Source organism: Cupressus sempervirens, chromosome 6 (assembly GCF_028749045.1).
Source record: "Cupressus sempervirens isolate cs-2001-9-10 chromosome 6, ASM2874904v1, whole genome shotgun sequence".
Taxonomy (NCBI): Eukaryota; Viridiplantae; Streptophyta; class Pinopsida; order Cupressales; family Cupressaceae; genus Cupressus; species Cupressus sempervirens.
In genome coordinates this window covers 155,896,651-155,920,522 of record NC_143123.1, presented here as the reverse complement: position 1 = coordinate 155,920,522, position 23,872 = coordinate 155,896,651, and the positions used below count along the sequence as shown (strand labels likewise).

The 23,872-nt window shown below is 33.1% G+C and overlaps 1 protein-coding gene across 1 annotated transcript in view; it reads left to right on the top strand.

The window, feature by feature from the left end:
- Positions 1-241: 241 nt before the first annotated feature.
- The window catches only part of LOC149551721 (uncharacterized), a 59,170-nt gene continuing 35,539 nt past the window's right edge, over positions 242-23,872 (top strand). The window contains exons 1-2 of the mRNA XM_089790126.1: positions 242-296; positions 388-885. Coding sequence (XP_089646252.1) covers positions 242-296; positions 388-885 — 553 coding nt within the window. The remainder of the gene's footprint in view (positions 297-387; positions 886-23,872) is intronic.

The following is a 23,872-nucleotide window of genomic DNA, read 5'->3' as shown; positions in this document are numbered from 1 at the left end:
GACACATGTCTTATGAGGCAAAGGACTTGATTGATAAAGAATGTGGATTTCTATATGCCCTTATCAGTAGTTATGGACATGTACAACATTTCATTCTTTTTCTCTTTGTGATTTTCTGGACTAGCAACTTGAATCTTAACCTCATCAAACCAGAGATGCTTCTTACCTTGGATCCAAAACATCAACTAGAACACATTAGCAATGCAAAAGGCAGCTTTTTTGCCATGTCCGTAAAGTGTAGATGATATGCGGTACTTTAAGTCACAACATTCCCAGAGCTCTTATACGATACAAGAGTATCCAGAATCAAGTGACTATGGCAACGGATAGTAGATATACTATCAAATCAAATAAACCAAAGGTCACTTTACTTTGGAAAATGACTAGTTAACCCGAGAGTTAATAATCCTAAAGAAGAAGTAGCATTTTGTGATGTTTATGGTTTTGGTGATGAGCTATTGGAAATAGTTCCCAAGCCTATATTGGCTGTACTCTTCCTTTTTCCACTCAATCAAGGAATCAAGGGAACTGACGAAGGACAAAAGGAATCGAACAGCAATCTATATTTCATGAAGCAAACTATTGGGAATGCTTGTGGGACTATTGGCCTTCTCCATGCCATGGCCAACATTAGATCAGAAGTTCATATGGTTACTGGATCCTATTTTGATAAACTCTTTACATTGACTACAAATATGAATGTTGAACAGCATGTTGAATACCTTGAGAAGGATACTGAATTAGAGGATGCACATTCTATTGCAGCTTCTATAGGCGATACTACTGCTCCTGATCTGAGTGTGAACATGGATTTGCATTTTGTTTGCTTCACTTGTGTTGATGGTCAATTATATGAATTAGATGGAAAGGAGGAAAAATTGCTCTGTAGTACGAACACCTGATTATTTGGCACCTAAGATCCTTCTTGGAATAGAGCATGGTTATACTACTGATTGGTGGTCAATAGGTATTTTTGTCTTTGAATTACTAACTGGGATTCCTCCTTTCACAGAAAAACATCCACAGATAATTTTTGATAACATTCTTAATTGAAAAATTCTATGGCCAAGTGTCTTCGAAGACATGTCTTATGAGGCAAAGGACCTGATTGATAAATATTGTGGATTTCTATATGCCCTCATCAGCATTTATGGACATGTACAACATTTCATTCTTTTTCTCTTTGTGATTTTCTAAACTAGAAACTTGAATCTTAACCTCGTCAAACTAGAGATGCTTCTTACCTTGGATCCAAATCATTGATTAAGACACATTAGTAATGCAAAAGGCAGCTTTTGTGCCAAGTCCAGAAAGTGTAGATGATATGAGCTACTTTACATCACGACATTCCCAGAGCTCTTATACGATACAAGAGTATCTAGAATCAAGTGACTACGGCAACTAAGAGTAGATATACTATCAAATCAAATAAACCAAAGATCACTTTACTTTGGAAAATGACTAGTTAACCCGAGAATTAATAATCTAAAAGGAATTATTTGATGAGTCATCAGCTATATATGCCACCTATCAAAAAACATATGTGCCCTCAGAAGCTTTAATTCTTATTTCTATTAAAAGAAGATTCAAAGTTAGAAAGAGAAATGATTTCAAATAACACATACTTCCAAAAATCAGTTACATAACTAAAAGCTACGAGAAGGGGAAAGATGATAGATATGCAGACAGAAGAGAAAAGAGGGGTTCCATCTTTTGGTGGGGACACTGTAAATTGGGTGCTTGTAATAACCCCAATAGGTTATAACTTCTTCAAACACAAAAAATCTTTATACTTCAGTTGTTTGACATTTCGTCAAACACTTTGCAAGCAAGCTCTGATACCATTGTAATGGCCCTCCTCAAATTTGCTCTCAAAAAATGCTGATGAAAGCTCAAGGAATTTCTTCAAACAATTCACATGCAAGGGACGTATGACTAATATAGTTTTTCAACTGGCTTTAAATGACTTTTTTTTTTCAATTTGCATCAATGAGATTCTTATGCTAGAAGACTCCAAATGGACTACACAATGGCCTAACATGAGTGTGCTACTAATTTTGACAATATTCAGTGCATATATATGATCTAAGCATGAGAAATGAACACTTATAGCCAACTGACATTTTTACAAACAGTTGGTATGCAAACTAACTAGCTGATAAATAATGATATTGTATTGCTTAAATGACACTAGCAACTATTATCTTATTAATTTGCAATGAAATTTCTAATACAATGCTCATGAAATATAGCCAAGACTTTTGGCATTTACATGGATTTCAAAATGATAATGCTGGTATAATGCACACTTACAGCTGAAACTTATAACACCCTAAAAGAAATATTAACAAAGGAACCTGGTTGTAGATGGCTGTAATAATTTTCTTCAATGCTGCCCCTTCTGTTTTGCTTTTCTGATTTGCTTTTTCGACTACTTTTTTTTATTCTGCTTTTTTCGGGCTGCTTTTTTGTATCTGCTTTTTTCAGACTGCTACCATGTTGAATCTCAAGACCATATCTTTCAATGGCGTCAAGATTTCCAGCTTGAAGAGATTTTGTCCTTCAAACTATTGAGACATAATCTCTAGAAAATTTCTCAATTTCTTTGATATTTCCAAGCATACTAAAAAGAAGCTCTTCCATTTCTTTTATAGTGTTCTCACAAGAGCTCAATCCTTCATTTTCTCAATGTGGGATAAAACATCACTCCCTTTATGTAACTTATATCTCCAATGTGTTATAAAATAAAGGGGACTCTTTTAATTTAAATATTTCCCACAAACTATAGTTTATGCATTAATAAAGTTAAATATTTAAATTTAACTTTGTAAAATAGTTTTATCAATGCATAACAAATCTTATCAATGATAAACAAATCTTCTTGTCTATTTGAAACAATTACCATCGACCTATTGTTGCCACTGGATGTTCGACCATATCCAAGATGACATACTATAAATAGTAAGTATGCCCAAAGTTGCCTCAACACCCCTCAGAAAAACCTGCAACTGAAACTATCTAGGCCAAATGGCCTCTAAGCCCCTTTAATGTCTTGGTTAGCCTATGGGACCGTGGGGAAAAAGGCTAACAACAACATCATGCTATGAATGCTAAAAAGGGGACATTACAGTCCGCCCTTCCCAAAATTGCTTGTCCCCAAGCAATGGTCGAACAACAACCCAATCAATCCACCTGGATCCCAAATGTAGTCATGAACTATAATGCTCTCAGTCAACATAGGCTCCTGCAACAACCTCTGAAAATTAACCAAGAGGAATCCATAATCAAATTGGCGAATACAACTCACCCAAACTCCAAAGTCAGGAACCCATGAGAAACAAGCTCTCGAAATATCATAACCCAAGTAGAGTAGATAACCCAAACTGCCAACATAGTAAATACCATCAACACATCCCACTGGCCTATGTAGAATGTACAATACAACTCTACAACAACGGTGAATACTCCTGCATGAAACTGCACCAAATACAGAGAATCCACACACTGCACACCTACTGCAATAAACACAACTCTGTAAATCACCGGCCACTATCTCATAACCATAACTCCCATGCATTACTGATGGCAAATAGTCATCACATGATAAATAGCAAGAACTAGAACCCAAACCAAATCTGACAGCCATCAAGTCCTCAACATCTGGATCCAATGCAATCTGATGAACATACGTTGTAGTATAATGCTGGTAAAAAGAACAAATCTCAGTCAAGGACTCATCCTTTAGTTGTGATACGACCAACTGTGAATGATCATCAGCTAAGTCAGAGGATGTTATAGCCAAGGGTGCAAAATCAACAACAACATTACTATTCTTTGTGCCCCCCAAGTTGAACATACCACAATGCTCAGCTGTAGTGCCCAACTTAGCTGAACCTACCTCCAGTGGAAACAAACCAAATATGCCAATAGTAGTGTCATGGACAGATATATCCTCATCTCCACTACCTCTATCAACCTCGATCATGGACATCCTCAGATCACCAGACACCACGGTCTGTGATTGTACAAAATCTTGTAAAGATTGAAGTCATTCTAACTCCATGGTCACCTCAGCTAAATGAAATTGTGACTCCTTGAAAGCCAACTGTGTACTCTCAAGAAACTCAGAAGTCACCTCGAGCTGTTGAGTAAGCTCATTCACCTCATCTTCCTTGACCAATAATGTGTCATATGCTATACTACCCCACTCCATCAGATAATCTCTGTCGGCTGCCAACTACATATAATTCTATCTCAGAATTCGAATAGCCTCCCATAAAGAGTGGATCTCTGTTAAGGAAAGATAACTGCCTCCTTGCTCATCACTAGTAGGAGAACCCCATCCATAAACTGCTAACAACTGACAATCAGCATCGAAATGCTCGCAAGCGATAGAAATGTCTCACTCGCCAACTCTCAACTGACTAGACACATGATTGTGCCGACTAGTCGAAATCCTATACTCTATCCCTGGTACACTGTCCAAAGGAGTAACCTCAAAATAGCTATAGCTATCATCTGTAATACTTAGATCCTAGGATTCTTCTATAAACTCTGTCATATCTAAGAGATCATCAACCCATTCCAAAAAGAATGGTTGATTGGATATATGAACAATGCCCAATATAGGTGTGTAAAAACTAATTCCAACATCAAACAAGTTGTTGGCATGGATGAGAACTACACCTAGAAAACTACTAACCAAGTCCATGATGGTGCAATAGATACCACTACAAAGGAATGATAGATATCTCCAATCAAAATGATCCCAAGTACTAAGATAAGGATCCCAACATCTAATCCATGAACGAAAACCAGCTAGCAATTCAAGTAAACTTCTCACCTGAGTAATGTGAACAATACCAACTGACTTCACGCACCTATCTACAATCTTTGAATTTGGAGTGTGAATGCTAGACATACTCATATCATCATCAACATGTGACCCGACTGTAAAAGAAAATTGAGTCCCTGCTATACATGCTAACTCCCGAACTGAACTCACCTCAAGACAAATCTCATACACGTGTCTCTTAGAATCTTAGAGAGCCAACTGAGTACACACCAAGGAATTTTGAGTATCCTCCAGCTCATGAAAAAATTGGTCAACCTCCTTCTCCTCCTTCTTCACTGCATCTAAATAGATCCTTGCAAGATTAAGGATATGATTGCGATCTGAAAGTAGGTCTATGTAGCTTAACTTCATTGCCTCCATGTCTTCCTTGATTTTTTGTAAGTTGTCACAAGAAGAACCTGTTGTGACTCCTTTCTGTCTCTCCTGTAGTTGAATCATCCAAATGTGATTCTCAATCAATCCATGTATCCTGTCATGATGAGATAAAGTCGTGACAATATTCTTATCCCTTGTCTTTAGTTGGCTTTCCAAACCAAGTAAAGAGCTACTAGCCTCTATCTCATGTGAATAAGCATCCAACTGTGTCCGATACTCATTTTCTGCAAAGTCCTAAATGCTCACTTTCTGATCAACTGTACTATCCTCAAACATGACAGTATCCTCAACTACTGTAACTTCATCCAACCCAACTGTACTGGAATCACTATCTGTGTCAATCACACAATACAGTGTGCCTATGATATCACCTTCTAGCTCAACCTGCACAATTTCTATAACCCCTTCTACATGTGAAGATGATGCAGATAAACCATTACCTGAAGATATGCTAATGTCTCCCTGTATCGAATCAACATGTCTGTTAAACTCCTTATACAAGTTTCTGCCTGTCATAGGGAAGGTACGATCCTTAGGCCTATCAAAACGTTCAATCAGTCTCTCCTTAAACTCCACATATGAGGTAATATGTGCATGACCCATAGTGACCATACCATGATGCCACCACTCATGTGCTAACCCATCTAGGTGAATTACTGCATACTTAATAGCTTCTTCCTTAGGCATAGGGTTCATTTGAAAGTATGTGTCAAGCCTTTGAACCCAAGCTCTTGCTGTAGACTTCCCCGAGCCATCGTAATATGGTAACTGAAGTTTCCCTACTTTCTTCCATAGCTCATAGCTCTAGTTCTTGTCATGTCCACATGGCATATGCTTCATCCGCACATCTATATACTCCCTAAAAGTAATTGCAGCAGTAAAATCTGTACCTTCGGCTTCCCAATATCTCCTCAGTTTGTCCTATATATCAGTGATCTAGGGCTCTGGTATGGGCTACTTTGGAGCTCTAGGAGGAAATGTGGGAATAATGGGCCTCGAACTCACTATCCTAGTTTGCTAGGGTGCATGACCGAAATTGTTCCCAACTTGTTCGCTTCCATTATGTGTCCCATCCTGATTATTACCACTCTGGTTATTACCATTCTGATTATTTCCTCCACCCACATTAGCATTCAACCCCATTTGACGAGCCATCATCTGCATCATAAGTGCCAATTTCTGACTCTGTTCCTGTGCTCTCTGCTCTACTGATCGTTGTTTCTATGCTAAGGTGTCTAATAACTGTAAGAATCTTTCCTTTCCTAATTTGGACCGGCATTCATTTTGTCAAACATTTTTCTCTCTATTTGGCTAATCTAAATTCCCAATAAGACCACCATAGGATGGCAGGAAATCACTCTGATACCACTGTAATAACCCCAATAGGTTATAACTTCTTCAAACACAAAAAATCTTTATACTTCAGTTGTTTGACATTTTGTCAAACACTTTGCAAGCAAGCTCTGATACCACTGTAATGGCCCTCCTCAAATCTACTCTCAAAAAATGTTGATGAAAGCTCAAGGAATTTCATCAAACAATTCACATGCAAGGGACGAATGACTGATATAGTTTTTCAGCTGGCTTTAAATGACTTTTTTTTTTCAATTTGCATCAATGAGATTCTTATGCTAGAAGACTCCAAATGGACTACACAATGGCCTAACATGAGTGTGCTACTAATTTTGACAATATTCAGTGCATATATATGATCTAAGCATGAGAAATGAACACCTACAGCCAACTGGCATTTTTACAAACAATTGGTATGCAAACTAACTAGCTGATAAAATAATGATATTGTATTGCTTAAATGACACCAGCAACTATTATCTTATTAATTTGCAATGAAATTTATAATACAATGCTCATGAAATATGGCAAAGACTTTTGGCATTTACATGGATTACAAAATTATAATGCTGGTATAATGCACACTTACAGCTGAAACTTATAACACCCTAAAAGCAATATTAACAAATGAACCTAGTTGTAGATGGCTGTAATAATTTCCTTCAATGCTGCCCCTTCTGTTTTTCTTTTCCAATTTTCTTTTTTGACTGCTTTTTCGGTTTCACTTTTTTCGGGCTGCTTTTTTGTATCTGCTTTTTTCAGACTGCTACCATGTTGAATCTCAAGACCATATCTTTCAATGGCATCAAGATCTCCAGCTTGAAGGGATTTTGTCCTTCAAACTATTGAGACATAATCTCCAGAAAATTTCCCAATTTCTTTGATATTTCCAAGCATACTAAAAAGAAGCTCTTCCCTTTCTTTTATAGTTTTCTCACAAGAGCTCGATCCTTCGTTTTCTCAATGTGGGATAAAACATCACTCCCTTTATGTAACTTATATCTCCAATGTGTTATAAAATAAAGGGGACTCTTTTAATTTAAATATTTCCCACAAACTATAGTGTATGCATTAATAAAGTTAAATATTTAAATTTAACTTTCTAAAATAATTTTATCAATGCATAACAAATCTTATCAATGATAAACAAATCTTCTTGTCGATTTTAAACAATTACCATCGACCTACCGCTGCCACTGGATGTCCGACCATATCCAAGATGACATACTATAAATAGTAAGTATGCCCAAAGTTGCCTCAAAACCCCTCAGAAAAACCTGCAACTGAAACTATCTAAGCCAAATGGCCTCTAAGCCCCTTTAATGTCTTGGTTAGCCTACGAGACCATGGGGAAATAGGCTAATGACAACATCATACTATGAATGCTAAAAAGGGGACATTATAGTGCTACAGTAGTGTGACAACAAATTCTGAGATTGTAGGAGAGTTGGTTTTTATTTGCTTTTCTAAACTTTGTGTTAGGAAGAATAAGGAATTTTAATTTTAAGTTTTATGAAGGAAGCTCCTGTTTAGTTGTAGATAATGGTACTGGTGCAATGTGTATTGAAATCAAAGTAATTTTATGCATGTTAGGGAAGGGAGATTTAAGAGAAAATTGTATATTGAAACTTTGAGTCTGTGCAAAGTTCTCTCCATTGATTGTTATCTTGGTATGACTTTCATTTTTCCTTAAATGCATTTGGTTTCATTATTCCCCAAATATATTTGATTTCAAGATCCCTTTTAAGTTTCAATTCTCTGCTTTCTCAGGATTTTTATTCATTATGTAATACAACATGCAAATAGACTTTGTGAGTTGTTTGCTATTATTTTCTTTTTAGTTGTTTAGGTTTTCCACATCTACTTTGTGTTTACAGGTAGATGTTTGACATCCTTTTGTGCTTTCTGGTTAAAAGCATCCATAATTAATTTGTTGTACATCTTACACAGGGAGTTGTACCTGATAAAATTTAGAGGAAGGTTATCAATCCATTGATAACCTGTCCAACTTTTGGTGCTAATTAGTCCTCTCACTTGGGCATTTAGGGTTATATTTGCACACACTTTCTTGAAGGATAATATGTTCACTAACACTACCACAACAACATTCATTATTAGTACTTTATTTAAAAGAGGCATCAAGTTTTCTTCCATTTATTCATCAGTTGAAAAAAACACAATGCAAACTAGGTTAAACCTCATATTATCCATCAACACATTGACATTCACACAGGCCTAGAAACTAGAAAAGGGTATAATTAGTCAAACTTATACAAGCTATATAACTTCATGGATTGAACTCTTACGAAAACTTGGTAAATCCCAATGCATCACCATACAATCCATGCTAGAGAGGTTTGTCCAAATTAGTTAACCTTCTACACTATTCTATATTGCTATTAGGATTTAACTGTGTAGTTTTTGAGTCAAATGCATTGAGCCATGTTTCATGAGTAGTGATTCACTCATGAATCCATTTCTCATGATAATAAATGGAATGCCTAGCACTCAATGGATCTAGGTGATGCTCACAGAGGTGAAGCACCAAGACTTCCCGAGAGCATCGAGACTTGGATATTACCCAATTGGATATAGGGGTGTCTACTTGATCAAAGGGTTCAAAAAAAAAAAAGATTCAAACTATAAATGCTCCACAAAACACACATTGTGCTTGCATTCAAATAAGGACATTTATTGATAAGTCCGTAGATTTTATCTCCAAACCATTCAACGGTTCCTATATGGCTCTCTATGTTTCTCATCCCAATGATTTTTCTCCATCAAACTCTTCATGAGATTTTAAATATTCTTATTTAGGTTGAATGTATGATAAGGATTGGATGCTTGAAAATTCATATTCTTTTGGTAGACCACATCTTTAACTTCTATTTCAACTATAACACTAACTGAAAGTTCATCGATATCCTTGAAGGTAAAGGAGTTCAAAGGAAAATAAGATATCTTCCTTTTTATATTAAAAATCACTTGAGCTAACAAATCAGTTTGAGGTAGTGGAATCTAGATACTTAACTGTGTGTTGTCAAATATATGGTTAAGTAAGTTGAGGTTAAAAAATAGTATTCGTCTTGATTATGCAATTATAATGATATTGAGGGAATTCTTTTGAAATTCCCACAATGAACTTGAAAACATGTAAAAGAAAATGGAATTTCTTTCCTTTTGAATCCTCTCTCCTTACTTGAAGGAAATGGGGTTGAAATACCCAAAAATGGTGTTTTTTTATTGAAATAAGAGAGAGTGTTTTGTGAGGCCTAGGAAAGTCTAGTGGGTCTTTAATGGATGTTTGTGGCTGAATTTAGTTGTGACACACAAAAAAAAAAAAAAAATTAGGCCACACAAATTTGTTTTTCTCACATAATTCTACTACTTTGCTTGATTGATAACCATGGTGACATCAACTCTTATTCTTCGACTTGTTTGTAGGTTAAGCAAGGATTGCAACTTGGTTTTCTTTTACACTTAGTTTAGGGTTTATCTGATTATTTGGATGGTTGGTGTTGAACTTTATCTCGTTTACAATGGGGCCATGCGAATAAGAAGATCTTGGAGATGCTTACAAGGATAGAAGTGTAATGGAGGAATTAGTACATTTGTATTGGTATGATTATTTTAATGGGTTATTTTAATATACTAATACTTTTGTAACAAGTGGTATGTTTTTTGTACACTTTTTAGTTTGATTGTTATTTATTTATATTTCTATTGTATAGTTGTAAAATAATAATAATAATATATTAGGTGGTTGATTGCCTTAAGTTTGATTCTTATTTATCTTAAATTCATTTGTATTATATGGTATGGTTTCTACTTTATGTTATGTTGTTTACTTACTCCTCCAAAAAACTTCTATGTGACTTTAGATTGATCTCACTCAATTATGGGGAGGCATAAGAATGATCTCAAATTTGGAATCTCAACTTAAACTTATGAGTAGATATGAGTGGCCTAATTCATATTTCATGCAATCTTCTAGTTGCTATGAGTGATCTAGTTCATATTTCATGCAATATACTATTATGTGATGGCATTCAAAAGTCATCGATTATGTATTCAATTTTGAATGGTGGATTTGAAACAAAATATAGCTTACTGGTGGAGGATGGCATAAAGAGAAATAGGAGGATGACTTCTATTGTTTGAAAATATATTATTACTATTCGAATTGTCGACGACCTGCTTCTAATTCATCTGGGCCACCCCACTTTACACATGTGGAGTGAGATTGATTAGGGAAAAAGTGAACAAAAGCTAGGACTATAAGTCTTGAAATTTTCTACCTATTCACATGTTCTTTTTAAATTTCATATTCTCGGTGACCTCGCTATCAATTTTTCTTTCCATTGTGTTCTTTTGATAGAGTTATTAATCCTCAATGATTTGGAATTGTCATTTACTGTATTGATATGAAGACAATTATTTAATGGTCACTTATTTGGTGACTAATTATGGCCTCCTAAATGAATTTGATGAGAGAGAATTCTGATTCAGAGACATCCACATATGCTAGACCATTGCTCTTACAAATCCATGGTGCAAGTGCATCTATCTAATCTTTTAAATTAGGGATGACTGGCAGAGAACACTCACATATTGGATAGAGGGAGAGAAAAAGAATCCTCTTTGCAGTATCTATATGAATGCTACCATGATTTTAGAGACTTTAAAATATGGAAACACTTGTGTTACTGTATTGAAAATGGATGGCATCAAAAGCCTTTTTACCAAATACATTTTCTAGTCAATAGCATTGATGGAATACTTGGTAGTTGAACTCTTAAAAAATAAAATTAGAAAGGGGGAAGCTTATTAAATGGGGCTAAATATTAAAGATAGGAATAGAAAAGACCTAGATGCCAAACACCTCTATTTTTTCATAATATATTGAGAGCTTCATAGATTTCAGCATTTAAATGAAACATGAAATAAATTGGGAGCAATATATATTTTGTGTGAGAAGTAGCTCAACATTATCCAACATGCAAATAGATTACGTAGTAGAAATTTTTCTCAAAGGTAACGTGTTGGTAACATGTGAAATATAATAATAAGAAAAGTAAAAACAAAAATAACAGGGTCGCATACTATCTGTGTGATCTCCACCAATGGCAATGCTAGTTCTAGTCACCATGAGCATTGTCATTCCAATCATTACAGCAAATAAGTATTCATATTTTCTGTCAAATGCCATTTTTGTAGAAGAAAAAGGTGTAAAATCATATTAGCTTATGATGAATTGATACAGTTTTTAGAGAATAGAATATTTTTTGTCAAATGTCATTTTTGTAAAAGAAAAAGGTGTAAAATCATATAAGCTTATGATGAATTGATACAGTTTTCAAAGAATAGAAATGTATGAACATTTTTACCAAATACTATTAAACTCATTGAACTTCTATGTTGCATCTTTCTTGCGTGATTAGAATATATTTTTCACTATACTAATTCATTTCCACATTAAACACAGTAAAACATGAATGCATATTGATTCATCTTATGTTTGATGAGGATTTGAATTTAGACCATCCACACATATTATGACATTTTTCTACTCTTCCAAACATGTAAAAGGTGAATAAACCCCTAACATGTGATGTGATCTTCATTTTCATTCATTTTATGAACATATTGAATGGAAAATACAATGAAGAATGGTTTTTCGGACTGAAATTTTAGTTGACTAATAATATAATGTCACCTCTCTTAGAAGGATATTAAAGAGTTAGTAGTGATGGAGCCCTATTTTTTTTGCAAAAAAGTATGGCCGCCATTTAAGAGATGATGTTGAAGATCTGATGAAGTATTATGGCCTCTTATAAATCTAGTTTTAAGAACAACATTAGTAAAAATTTTGTCACCTAATTATGGGTTAATATGCTCATTGTTTAAATTAAAAAAAATTTAAAATGTTATTAAATGAAGGATACCTTTAAACATCGCATACTCATATGTTGCTTTCTCTGCTATCATCTTTGAATAACAATACCAATTCTTAGCACCAAAAGAGAAAGAGGCAAAATTAGTTTAATAAAGTTGGAATATGGATATAAGTTTACAAGTCTTTCCATGGTATACAAATACAAAGTAAATGGATTACCTTGGTCTGGATACAGTAATGAAGGTTGCTTTAGCAATTCTCATCAACTATGGTTTGCAAATTTTTGTTGGGGTCGACATAAATGGCGTCGATGGAGGATGTGAGGTGTTCAGAGCAATCGTCAAATGACTACTAAAAACTAGAATGCTTAGGAGGGCTATAATTAACTAATTAGAAAATAGCTAAGACCAAAGGCAAACATCTATTCAAAATAAGGATTGTTTGTATGGTGGCTTGTGGGTTGCAACACCATCTATTGTCATATGGGAGTTATGGTAGATGAGAAATAAACACATTTAAAAAAATAAAGGACAGGATAGGAACAACTTATCGACAACATGGAGGCTTCCATTATCAAGATTGTGAATAATAAAATATTGAATATCTAAAAGGTGGTAGAAAAGATGACTTACTAGGATAAGAAGATGAGAGGTAGATGGATTGGGTTTAAGATTCCTTGGTATGTTAGTTTGAGCTTCACTTGGTTCTCAGAATACTTTAATATTCTCTACTTAACAAGGCCAACCATGTGAAGGTGGAAGCTCATCTGGCCTCACCTCACTCCCCCTAACATCAATCTAAATTACCCATTATCATCTAATTACATACTTCATTCATTCATTCATCCATTTATGAACTATAACATTCAATCAATACAATCATATAACATTCATTAATATGATATAAAACTCATTAATACATAATATTAATCAAGACTTCATTAACACATAACAATATTCATTAACATGAAATAAAAATCAATACTAATATGAAACATTCAGAGATAATTACTTAAAACAAAGTTATTTCATTATCCAACAAAGTTTATCAAACAAGGTTTATCAAAGAGCATTTTTAAAACATCATTTCTTCTTTTTGTTTTTCTTAGCTTTGTTAAGAAAAAGGCTGATAGGAGCATCAGTATCTTTCACATTCTCCTCCTCTTGTGGTACATGTAATGTCAAATTATGATGCCTCCTCCTATTTGGAGGAGCATGAGGCTACTACACTAAAGGGGCCTCTATTGCAACAACAAGTAATGGGTTAAATTGGCATACTCTTTTTTTTTTTAACTGTAACGAGTATTTAATTAAGTAGTACAAAATAACATGCATTTTTCTTACCTAAAAATTCCACATCATGTAAATTAAAATTTTGATCTACTGCCATGTCAACATGTTGAACACTTGGAACATGCTCCACTCCTTCACCATCATGTTCAACATGCTCTAAAATATTCAAAAAAAGATTACACATCAAATTGTAATTGAATATGTTAAATTGTATTCATAATTGCATGATTAATTTCCAATAGCAAATTAATACCTCCATCACTATAATGCACATCATGGCCTTCATCACGAGTAGGTTTTAAGATAGGATATGAAGGCCATAGTGAATGTTATGTGCATTGTTATGCAGTCAATTTATGTTCAAAACTAACACCAATTTTTTTTTTCTCAACTATTCAATTTGATTTACTTTTCATCTGACCAATTTACCTTTGTCTCATTTGGTGCACCAAATTCTTGGGCAAGGCTTTTAGATTCTTGGTGTAGGTATGCAACCACGACTTTATAGCCTTCCTTCAAGGAAATTTTTTTATCTCCATCTGTGAGCTCTACATTGAATTTTGTGCCCTACATTTTTTGCTTAATATCATTAGTTTTGCATGTATGGTTTCATTAATCAAAATTATTTGCAACATTATATATATAAAAAAATATGAAATTTCATTACTGCTACTTACAAGTTGAAATTGAAGATTCATATAGACACTAGAGCCAAGTTTGTGTTGGCCAACCTTTTCTAGTCTTGCTTTTATAGCCACTGATGTGTCCTGTTGTCTATGAATAGTTTCAAACATGTTAGATTATATATTTACAAAGATCACTAATTAGTGCATGATTACATTGTACTTAATATTATCATGACATATCTTCTTTTGCCTTGTGCTTGTTCATTTCCTTTATTTTCACATAACCTTTTCTCCTTTGCATCTATTATTATTTCATTCCACTCCATCAGTGGAATCATAGGAGGATGATAGTACTTTGGGTTCTCCTTTAGACCCCTTCTATATTGATCCCTCATAATCTTTATATGCCTTGATGTGCTTTTTAGAAGTAAGGCGGTTTCAAAAATATTTTTTCCAAATGGGTCTTTAAAAGATGTAATCAACTAATTTTTTAATTTAGAACCCTGTTCATTCCATCTTTAAAAAAAAATTAAATTATTAGATCAATAACTTTAATTTAGTACAATAAAAGGAAGAAAAGAAAAAATTTGTAGCAATGATATGAAACTACATACCTTTTACGTATGGTGGGTCCAAATAGCCTCAATGTTATATCAAAAAGATGATCAAAGAAAACATTATTTGCTAGAAAAACATAAAGGGATTATCAATCCAAAATGAGTTATGTATAAGTAAACTAAAACTATACTTTAAATAATAAATTTTTTAAAGCACCTAGAAGCTTTCAAAATTTTGATGGAAATATAGTTTTCTTGTTCAGCAACAATTTCCCTACAAATGAACTAGTACTAGTCACATAGACTACTCCAGAAAATGGATCAGCTTCAGTAGTACTGGTCTTTGTTGCTCTATCAACTAAAGGTCTATCTATTAGTGCACAAAATAGATACATGAGTACAAAATCCACCCAAAAAAAAACAATGCATGATTAGCACATTACAAAATATAGCAAAACAAGGTTTTACTAGTTGTAGTGGACATAGACGAGGATGTTTGCATGCTTCTTGTTGCCAACAATGCACTCGACAATATCGAACCATTGATTGAAGGAGGCATCTACACTTCATCATGAGCTAAAGAATACAATATTTTTAGCAAAGACATTTGCAATGGGTAAAGATAAAATGGGATACTAGTTAGAAGCATCCAAAACTAAAGTTAAGTGTTATAATGTTGATTAAAACAAACAAAGAAAGTGTTACTTACATGAAGGTTGTGAGCTACAACCCTCACTATGTTCACCATGTGGTGTCATAGCTATCACATTTTTTTGTAGAAGAACACATAATATTTTAGATTTTGATCCATAAGATACTATAAAATATAAACATCTATTAACTTCTATTATTGCTTTATATTAATTACGGTTGGCCTTCATAGAATCAATCCTATGGACCAATTCTTTTTTCAGTGCAGCTTTCTCCTCGCTTGTGTCATACTCAATGATAATGTTAACAATTTCATCATTGTATCTTTGTTTGAGTTGTTGGGCCATGAACATAGGGTTAGGACTAAGGGTGATGGCATGTATAAATGATGTTAGTATTTCAGATCGCATTTGATTTGTTGTCATTCTAGCTTTTTCCTATCATTTGTGAAATCAATATTAGTAAAATTCCATCAAAATAACTCCAAAGCCATAAAGAAAAGAACATAATAATAAGACGTTTATTTCTATATGATTTGAACAATTACAATAATTAAGGTTTACCTCCACTAAAGAAGGTGCATGAGATGGTGCATCCTTGCCTATGCATGGTGGTCTACCCATGTCACCCTATGAACAAGATTAGTAATTCTTAGAAATCAGCAGTGAAGTGAAAGTATTTGACATGTTGTACTTTTCACATATGGTTTTTAAAAAAAAAATTGGTGTAACTAATATGTATATCTGCAAAATTCAATATTAGTAAAATTCCATCAAAATAACTCCAAAGCCATAAAGAAAAGAACATAATAATGTAATATTTGTTTATATATAATTTGAAAAATTACAATAATTAAGGTTTACCTCCACTGAAGAAGGTGTGTGAGATGGTGCATCCCCACCTATGGGACGTGGTGGTCTATCCATGTCGCCTTATGAAAAAGATTAGTAATTCTTAGCAATCAATAGCGAAATGAAAGTATACGACATGTTGCAGTACTTAATGCTTATATCTGCACATATTGTTTTTAAAGAAAAATTAAGTGTAACTAATGTGTATACTGCAAAATTCAATATTAGTAAAATTCCATAAAAAATAACTCCAAATCCACAAAGAAAAGAACATAATAATATGACATTTGTTTCTATATAATTTGAACAATTACAATAATCAAGGTTTACCTTCATTGAAGAAGGTATGTGAGATGGTGCATCCGTGTCTCTGTGTGGTGGTCTATCCATGTTGCTCTATGAAAAAGATTAGTAATTCTTAGCAATTAGCAGCAAAATGAAAGTATTAAACTTACCAAAAAAAATATTAATAATAAAGTAGATTGTATATTAGAGTCAATATTAATTGGATATAATTGGTTTAAATGTTATACTTACCAGTCCCATGATAGGGAATTTTTTGTATCTACATGATTCGAATTGTAATCTATCAGAAGCTCTTCTCCTATGCTTATTGATTTTATCGCACATATAAAACATGGTTTCCCTTGTGTGCCTTGAATATACAATTTGCCAACTCATTAGTTGACACAGGTCGAGAACTATTTATAAATTTTGCAATACTCCCTATTATTTTTGGCCTTCCATCAATATACATAGTGAACATTTTACTTTGATCATTTTCTTTGCATTGTATATAATTTGGTAACAATGCATACTGACACATACTTTTTTATATTGCACTATCCACATCCAATTTTTGTAATTGTAACAAGGTCCTACATACTTGATCAATTCAACAAATTTATTGTAATAGACCTTTATTTCATCCATGGAAAATAGGCCCAAACCATGTAATGAAGATGGAGCTATGTGATATATCCCTTCATTAATAGAAAAATCAGTGTTAACTAGAGGTAGTTCCTTGGGTACCCATTCTTTCTGAAGATGGGTGTACCTTAAGGGAACCTCCCTATCACCTTTATTCTCATTATCATAAGAACATGAACCCCCCTCAACAAGAAAAAATTACATTCGTTTGTTGAATTTTCTTCTAGTCTTTTGACCTCTAGTTGATTGATCTCCCTATTTTATACCTACTAGATGTGTCACTTTTGTCTTCTATTACTGCATTTTCCTCACTCAAGGAAGACAGATTAGACAAATACCTATTTGGTGATACCTACAATCCATAAAATGAGAGACACACTAGGAAAAAAGTTGATGTTGATGGTAAAGAGAAGATATACAAATAAAAAATTGTATCTATAGGGTCTATTGACATATACCTATCGATCCATGTGACTATGCAAGACCCTCGTCAAAAGCATTGAATAGCCTACATATATAAATCATTTAACTTAAGTTAGCCAAAAATTTGGTGTACTAATGTGTATATCTAAAAAAATATTGGACATGTTCTACTAAATGTTTATATCTACACATATAATTTTGAAAAAAAAAGTTGGTCACCTTGCTTATTAAATTCACCCATATTGTAATGAATGAAAAGTGATCCTCTTACAATGCTCTATAAACTAAAAATTATGTAGAAGAAAAAAATTACATGATGCATTCATCAAAATCAAACAAATTTCTATAAATAAAAATCATGACCCCATCATACTTGACATTGATCGTACCTTGATAGACATTTCATTGATCATCATCTTCATCATCACTATCATCACACTTGTCATTTTGATCATTGTCGTCACCACCACCATCTTTATTGCCATCATCATCATCTTCATCACCATCATCATGACCATCATCATCATGACCATCATCACCATGATCATCACCATCTTAATCAGCATGATCATGATTGTCATCATCATCATCATCATCATCATCATCACCATTATCGTCAGCATGACCAGAATCATCATCTTCTTCTTCTTCATCATAATTGGGTAACAATCATTTGTGATCATCATTTACTTCATCTTGTGATTCTTTAGTATCTTTTTCTTCCATCACTTTATACTTTACCAACCTTCCTCTTGGATCGTGTCTAACAACAAATTACCAACCTAGTTTGTGTGGAATGCCAAAGTAAAACACTTGCTCGCATTGGCTTGGAAGAACATAGGGCTTATCTCCAACTGGCTCAAATAACCTTGTATTAATCATTGTAAATCCACTATCATGTTCAATAATAGTCCTATCAAGATCATTTTGATTCATCCGTAGCTTATACCATTTAACAAAAAATAAAATTAATTTGAATGAATTAAAATTGCACTCAAGTATATCATCCAAAATGACATAGTATCAATTGTTAGATTGTTAAAGATGTATGTTAATTCTAGATGAAATATTAGTGACTACGAAGAATTCACTTATCCTGGAATCACAAGTTTTGTTAATTTTGTCTGACTCTTTTATGCAAAATTTATGGCCATGGTAATACATAGCTTTGTGGTATTTGACCTACAATTACTCAAACATTTCAAGATTATTTGCATCAATTTGTGAGTTGATATTAAAATTATGACTCATGATTAGTAATATTCTATGTACCTTTGTATCTCTTAAGCCATATGCTAGATTAAGTGCCATTGACATAACATTGAGATCTCTATTACGATGAGCTTCTTTAACCAATGATGAAATGTTGTCTCTTGTTAATAAGAAACTATTTTCTTGAGACTACTCAATCCATACCATCATCCAATCAAAATTATTTGCAATATAAAAATGTAGTGAATCCCACTCATGACCAACTATAAAGAAAACAATTAGACCAGTTAGAAACAACTTATATTAATGATGGATAAGATTTAATTAACTACAAAAAAAAAAAACTTATAATTACCTCTCACTCTCCTCAATCTACCTTTCTCCATTAGGTACTCCCTTTTGAATTTTTCAATAGAGTTGGGATCCCAAATGTGATTTACATGGATATTTACTGCAAACTTTGGAAGATATTCACTAATGTACACCATGGTTTGGTATACCATATATCCCTCAAGACATGCTTTTTGCCGAACTAAGTTCTTCATAAATTTCAAGTGCCTCTCAACCGTTTACACTGAACTAGTTTGTATAGGTCCACACAATTCAATCTCCTCAACTTGATGTATGAGGTAGTGTTCTTGAGCATTAAAAAAGGTTGAAGGTAGACACTTTTTCATTTCATACATAAGCTGTGGAATTTTTCTCTTTCAATATTTAATATCTTTTTTTATCAATTTCTTTAGATGATAAGTACCTAAAAGAGATTCAACATGCAAGAACATATAAATGAGATTTTAAATAAAATTATACAATAGATTTCAGAAAAAATTATACAAATCTAAGAAAAAACACTCTAACCTCATGTATTTTCCAAAATCATATATAACTTGTTTAATACTATTGTAAAACTGATGTGGGAGGGATAAAGGTAGGATGTACTACAATCATTGAAAAATGATCATTTTCAATATATTATTAAATAATGCAATAGGTAGAACATTCAATTTTACAAATATATTATAAATAGAGAACATGACTTACCTTGACGAAGGTATGCCAAACATGTGTTTTCAACTCTAGCCCAAAATCACCTTTCTTTGATACAAGAGTTCTTATATTTGCAACAAATCCTATGCGAATTTTTTTTTAATGACTTATTTTAATGCATCACTTTGTTGCTCCATTAATAACCAAGAATGGGCACTCATATTTATATGATCTTCATTGCTATTTGATTTAATGAAATCTTTCAATGCATGATTGGATTCATGAATGTCTGTACAAAATTTGAAATTTTTTCTCTATCATGCCTTCTATCCAATATTTTTCATAGTTTTTATGTTACATTATTTCCAATATGCATAACATCAAACAAATGCACAATTGGAAGATCCTTGTAGTATGGTAACCAACTAAACTAAGTACAATAACTTTTCATTCCTCTAGAAAGTTGGTCATTAATGCCTTGATAACCTTCATGAGCATAAGTTACATCATTACTAAATATAAGACAATATCAAAATATAAATTTTGAACTTCAGACCATAAACTAGACATTACCTCGACAATTTAGTTGATCATATTCCAACTTCCATAAATGAGGTGTCATTATTTGTGGCCTTAATGTTGTCTCTTCTTTCCTATTAAAAAGATTTTTTTTGGTAATTTAATACTTATGATTATTGTGGAGGAAGTGCCTAAACTCATCGAACACCTACTTTCCTAAACTTCTTGAATGACGAGATTTCATCTTTAGACCACAAATTGGACATGTGAATTTTTGCTTTGTCTAAAGACCTAAAAGATCATGTGCAATTGGATCATGTACAATTATCATACACAATTTAAGCATACAAAAATAATGTGTAAGCACTATAATAAACCAAAAAATATGTGATCTTAATAATATATCATATTGCAAAAATGAGTTAGCCCAAGGGCATCATGTATTGTCCATACAAGCATTGCATAGAATTGAAATTGTCTTTGTCCTATTGGTCTAGAGATGTCATACATAGTGATGCCATTCTATAACTTTAACAACTCATCAATTAGGGGTCCAATATACAGATTCATATCTTTGACTTGGTACTTACATAGTAATTGAATGAACATAAATTACACAATTATTATGACTATTTTTATGCACTATTTATAAATTAATTTAGATAAATATTAAATGAAAAAATACCTTGCATAATCATTGAAAACATTATGTGCTCCCTATTTATGTACATCCAAAGAGGAATGTTATTGTTAATAACAAAAATAGGCCACACTAAGTAAACAGATCTCATATCTCCAAATGGATTAACATCGTCCACTACCAATGAAAGCTTTAGATTATGAGGTTCTTTTTTAAAGTGTGACCATGTTTCTTCTATCTCTTTAAATGCAGAGCCATCTGCAAGCATTCACATAATGTCATCTTGACTTCTATTGCATGCATGGAAATCCATAAATTGTGCCAAGCTAGTGCACTTGAATAACCATTGAAGACGTAGAATAATGGAAATGTATCGAAGAACTTTGTGAGGCACTTTTTTTGTTATTTGATCTAATCGATATCTACTAATATGACAATTAGTGCATTCTGTTACAAATTCATGTTGTTTATGATATAGAATGTGATCATTAGGGCATGCATGTATTGTCTAATACTTTATTCTAATCTAATTCATAATGGTAGATAATTCTCAATATGAATGAGGCAGAATGTTTGATGGTGGTAAGAAAATCTCACCTATCAACCTACAACAACAAATATGCATTGTTAATATAATGAATAGTAATGGTATGCTAACATTGAAGATGGAAAAAATGGCATACCTTAGCATACATGACATTGCTACATTGGATAAGCCATTATAACTTTCAAGTTCATCAACAACACTATAGCAAAGAGAAGAGTTTTTTGGGAGCCTTTGTATAGGGGCTTGTGTGCCTTCTCAAGTAAAGGTATATCAAGACCATCTTCATCATCATTATCAAATGTGCTAGTACCATCATCATGAGCATCTTCATCACCTGCTTCAATACCATCTTCTTCAATCATGTCCTCTAGCACATTATCAACTTCTTCCATGGGAGTGTTATCCTCAACTTGGATATTCACACCTCCATGTTTCTCTAATGGGAAATCCACATTCAGCAATGGATAAAAATTGTGCCCCCCTTCAACATGACCATGTTGCCTACAATGACTTTGGGCTGTTGTGATTAGAATTCTTTGATTCTTTAAGCCCTTAAATTTTTTGCAAGGAAAATTACATTTATCAACTTTTCTTCAAAATTAAGACCACAATGTAGCCATTGTCTCGTTATTTTTTCTAGGTTCATATTTTCAAGTGTGGTCTTTCTTCATAGGAAAATATATTTGCAAAAAAAATTGGACATGTTGTACTTAATGTTTATATTTGCATATTGATTTTGAAAGATAAATTTGGTGTAACTAATGTGTATATCTACAAAAAAATTAGACAAGTTGTACTTAATGTTTATATCTGTACATATGGTTTTGAAAGAAAATTTTGGTGAAACTAATGTGTATATCTACAAAAATATTGGACATGTTGTATTTAATGTGTATATCTGCACATATGGTTTTGAAAGAAAAATTTAGTGTACTAATGTGTATATCTGCAAAAAAATTGCACATGTTGTCCTTAATGTTTATATCTGCACATATGGTTTTGAAAGAACAATTTGGTGTCATCAAGAGTTGAATTGTTCTATTCATACTTGTCCAAAAATCATAAACTTTCTATTCATATGTTTTCATGGATTGGTGCTCACATTAAAATTCAACCCTTTCCCTCTATATGATTTAGTTTGTAACATAGATCTTTTGGGCTGAAGTTTATTCTTGGACTAAGAGCTTTTATCCATCCATAAATAGCACCATCAACCAACTCTATGTTATATCAGTGGCCAATATTGATAACTCTGAAAAATCAACAATGAAGGTTTCCATTGAACAACATTGTTCAAACTAAGCCAACTTCTTAACATGATGTTTTTTGTTAATAAGCCTCTTAGTGAACTCTTCATAAGAGGTACTCTAATCATTTCCCATTATGATCATTTTGTGGTGCCACCAATCATGAGCAATAACAAACAAGTGAATAACAACATATTTAAATGGCCTCATCTTCTAGCATGGAGATAAACCAGAAATAGGTATATATTTTTAGAACCCATGTTCTTGTCATCGTCTTGCTAGACACATCATAGTAGAAGAGGATCAATTTTCCAACCTTTTTTTGCAAGTCGTTTTCATATGGTCTTCAACTCTATAAATCAGTTAGAGGTCCTTATAATCTCTTAAAGATATCTTAGGTTGGACCTAAACTTGACTATTTTGTTTCAGTCTTGCATGAAGTGATCTTGCAAACCATTTTATGTAGGTTCATTTTCAACTTGTGGTTGGACTATAGGAGAAATATAGGCATGAGAGGTCTTCTATTAGTTATTCTAGCGTGTTGATTTGCAGTGTTGTTATTTAGTGAATTGGTCCCCTTGGCAATTATTTCTAGCACTATTATTTTTATTATTACTATTTTTATTGTACCCCAATGAGCCACCATATCCATGTACCAAAATTGGAACCCAAATTGGCAACTTAGATGAAAATTAAAGCATAATTTAAATACTCCATTTGAGTTGCAAAAAGCAGCATCGAGGCTTCAAGATCGAAAATTAATCATGATGGTGTAAGTAAGGTAAAATGATGATGAAAATTTTCAACTCAAAAACTTACTAAAAATTAACATTCTCTCCAAGAATTTTGTCGAACACCCCGAAGGTCAAGAAGTTTGTCGAGCAACCAAGACTAGCAACCAAAATGTTGTA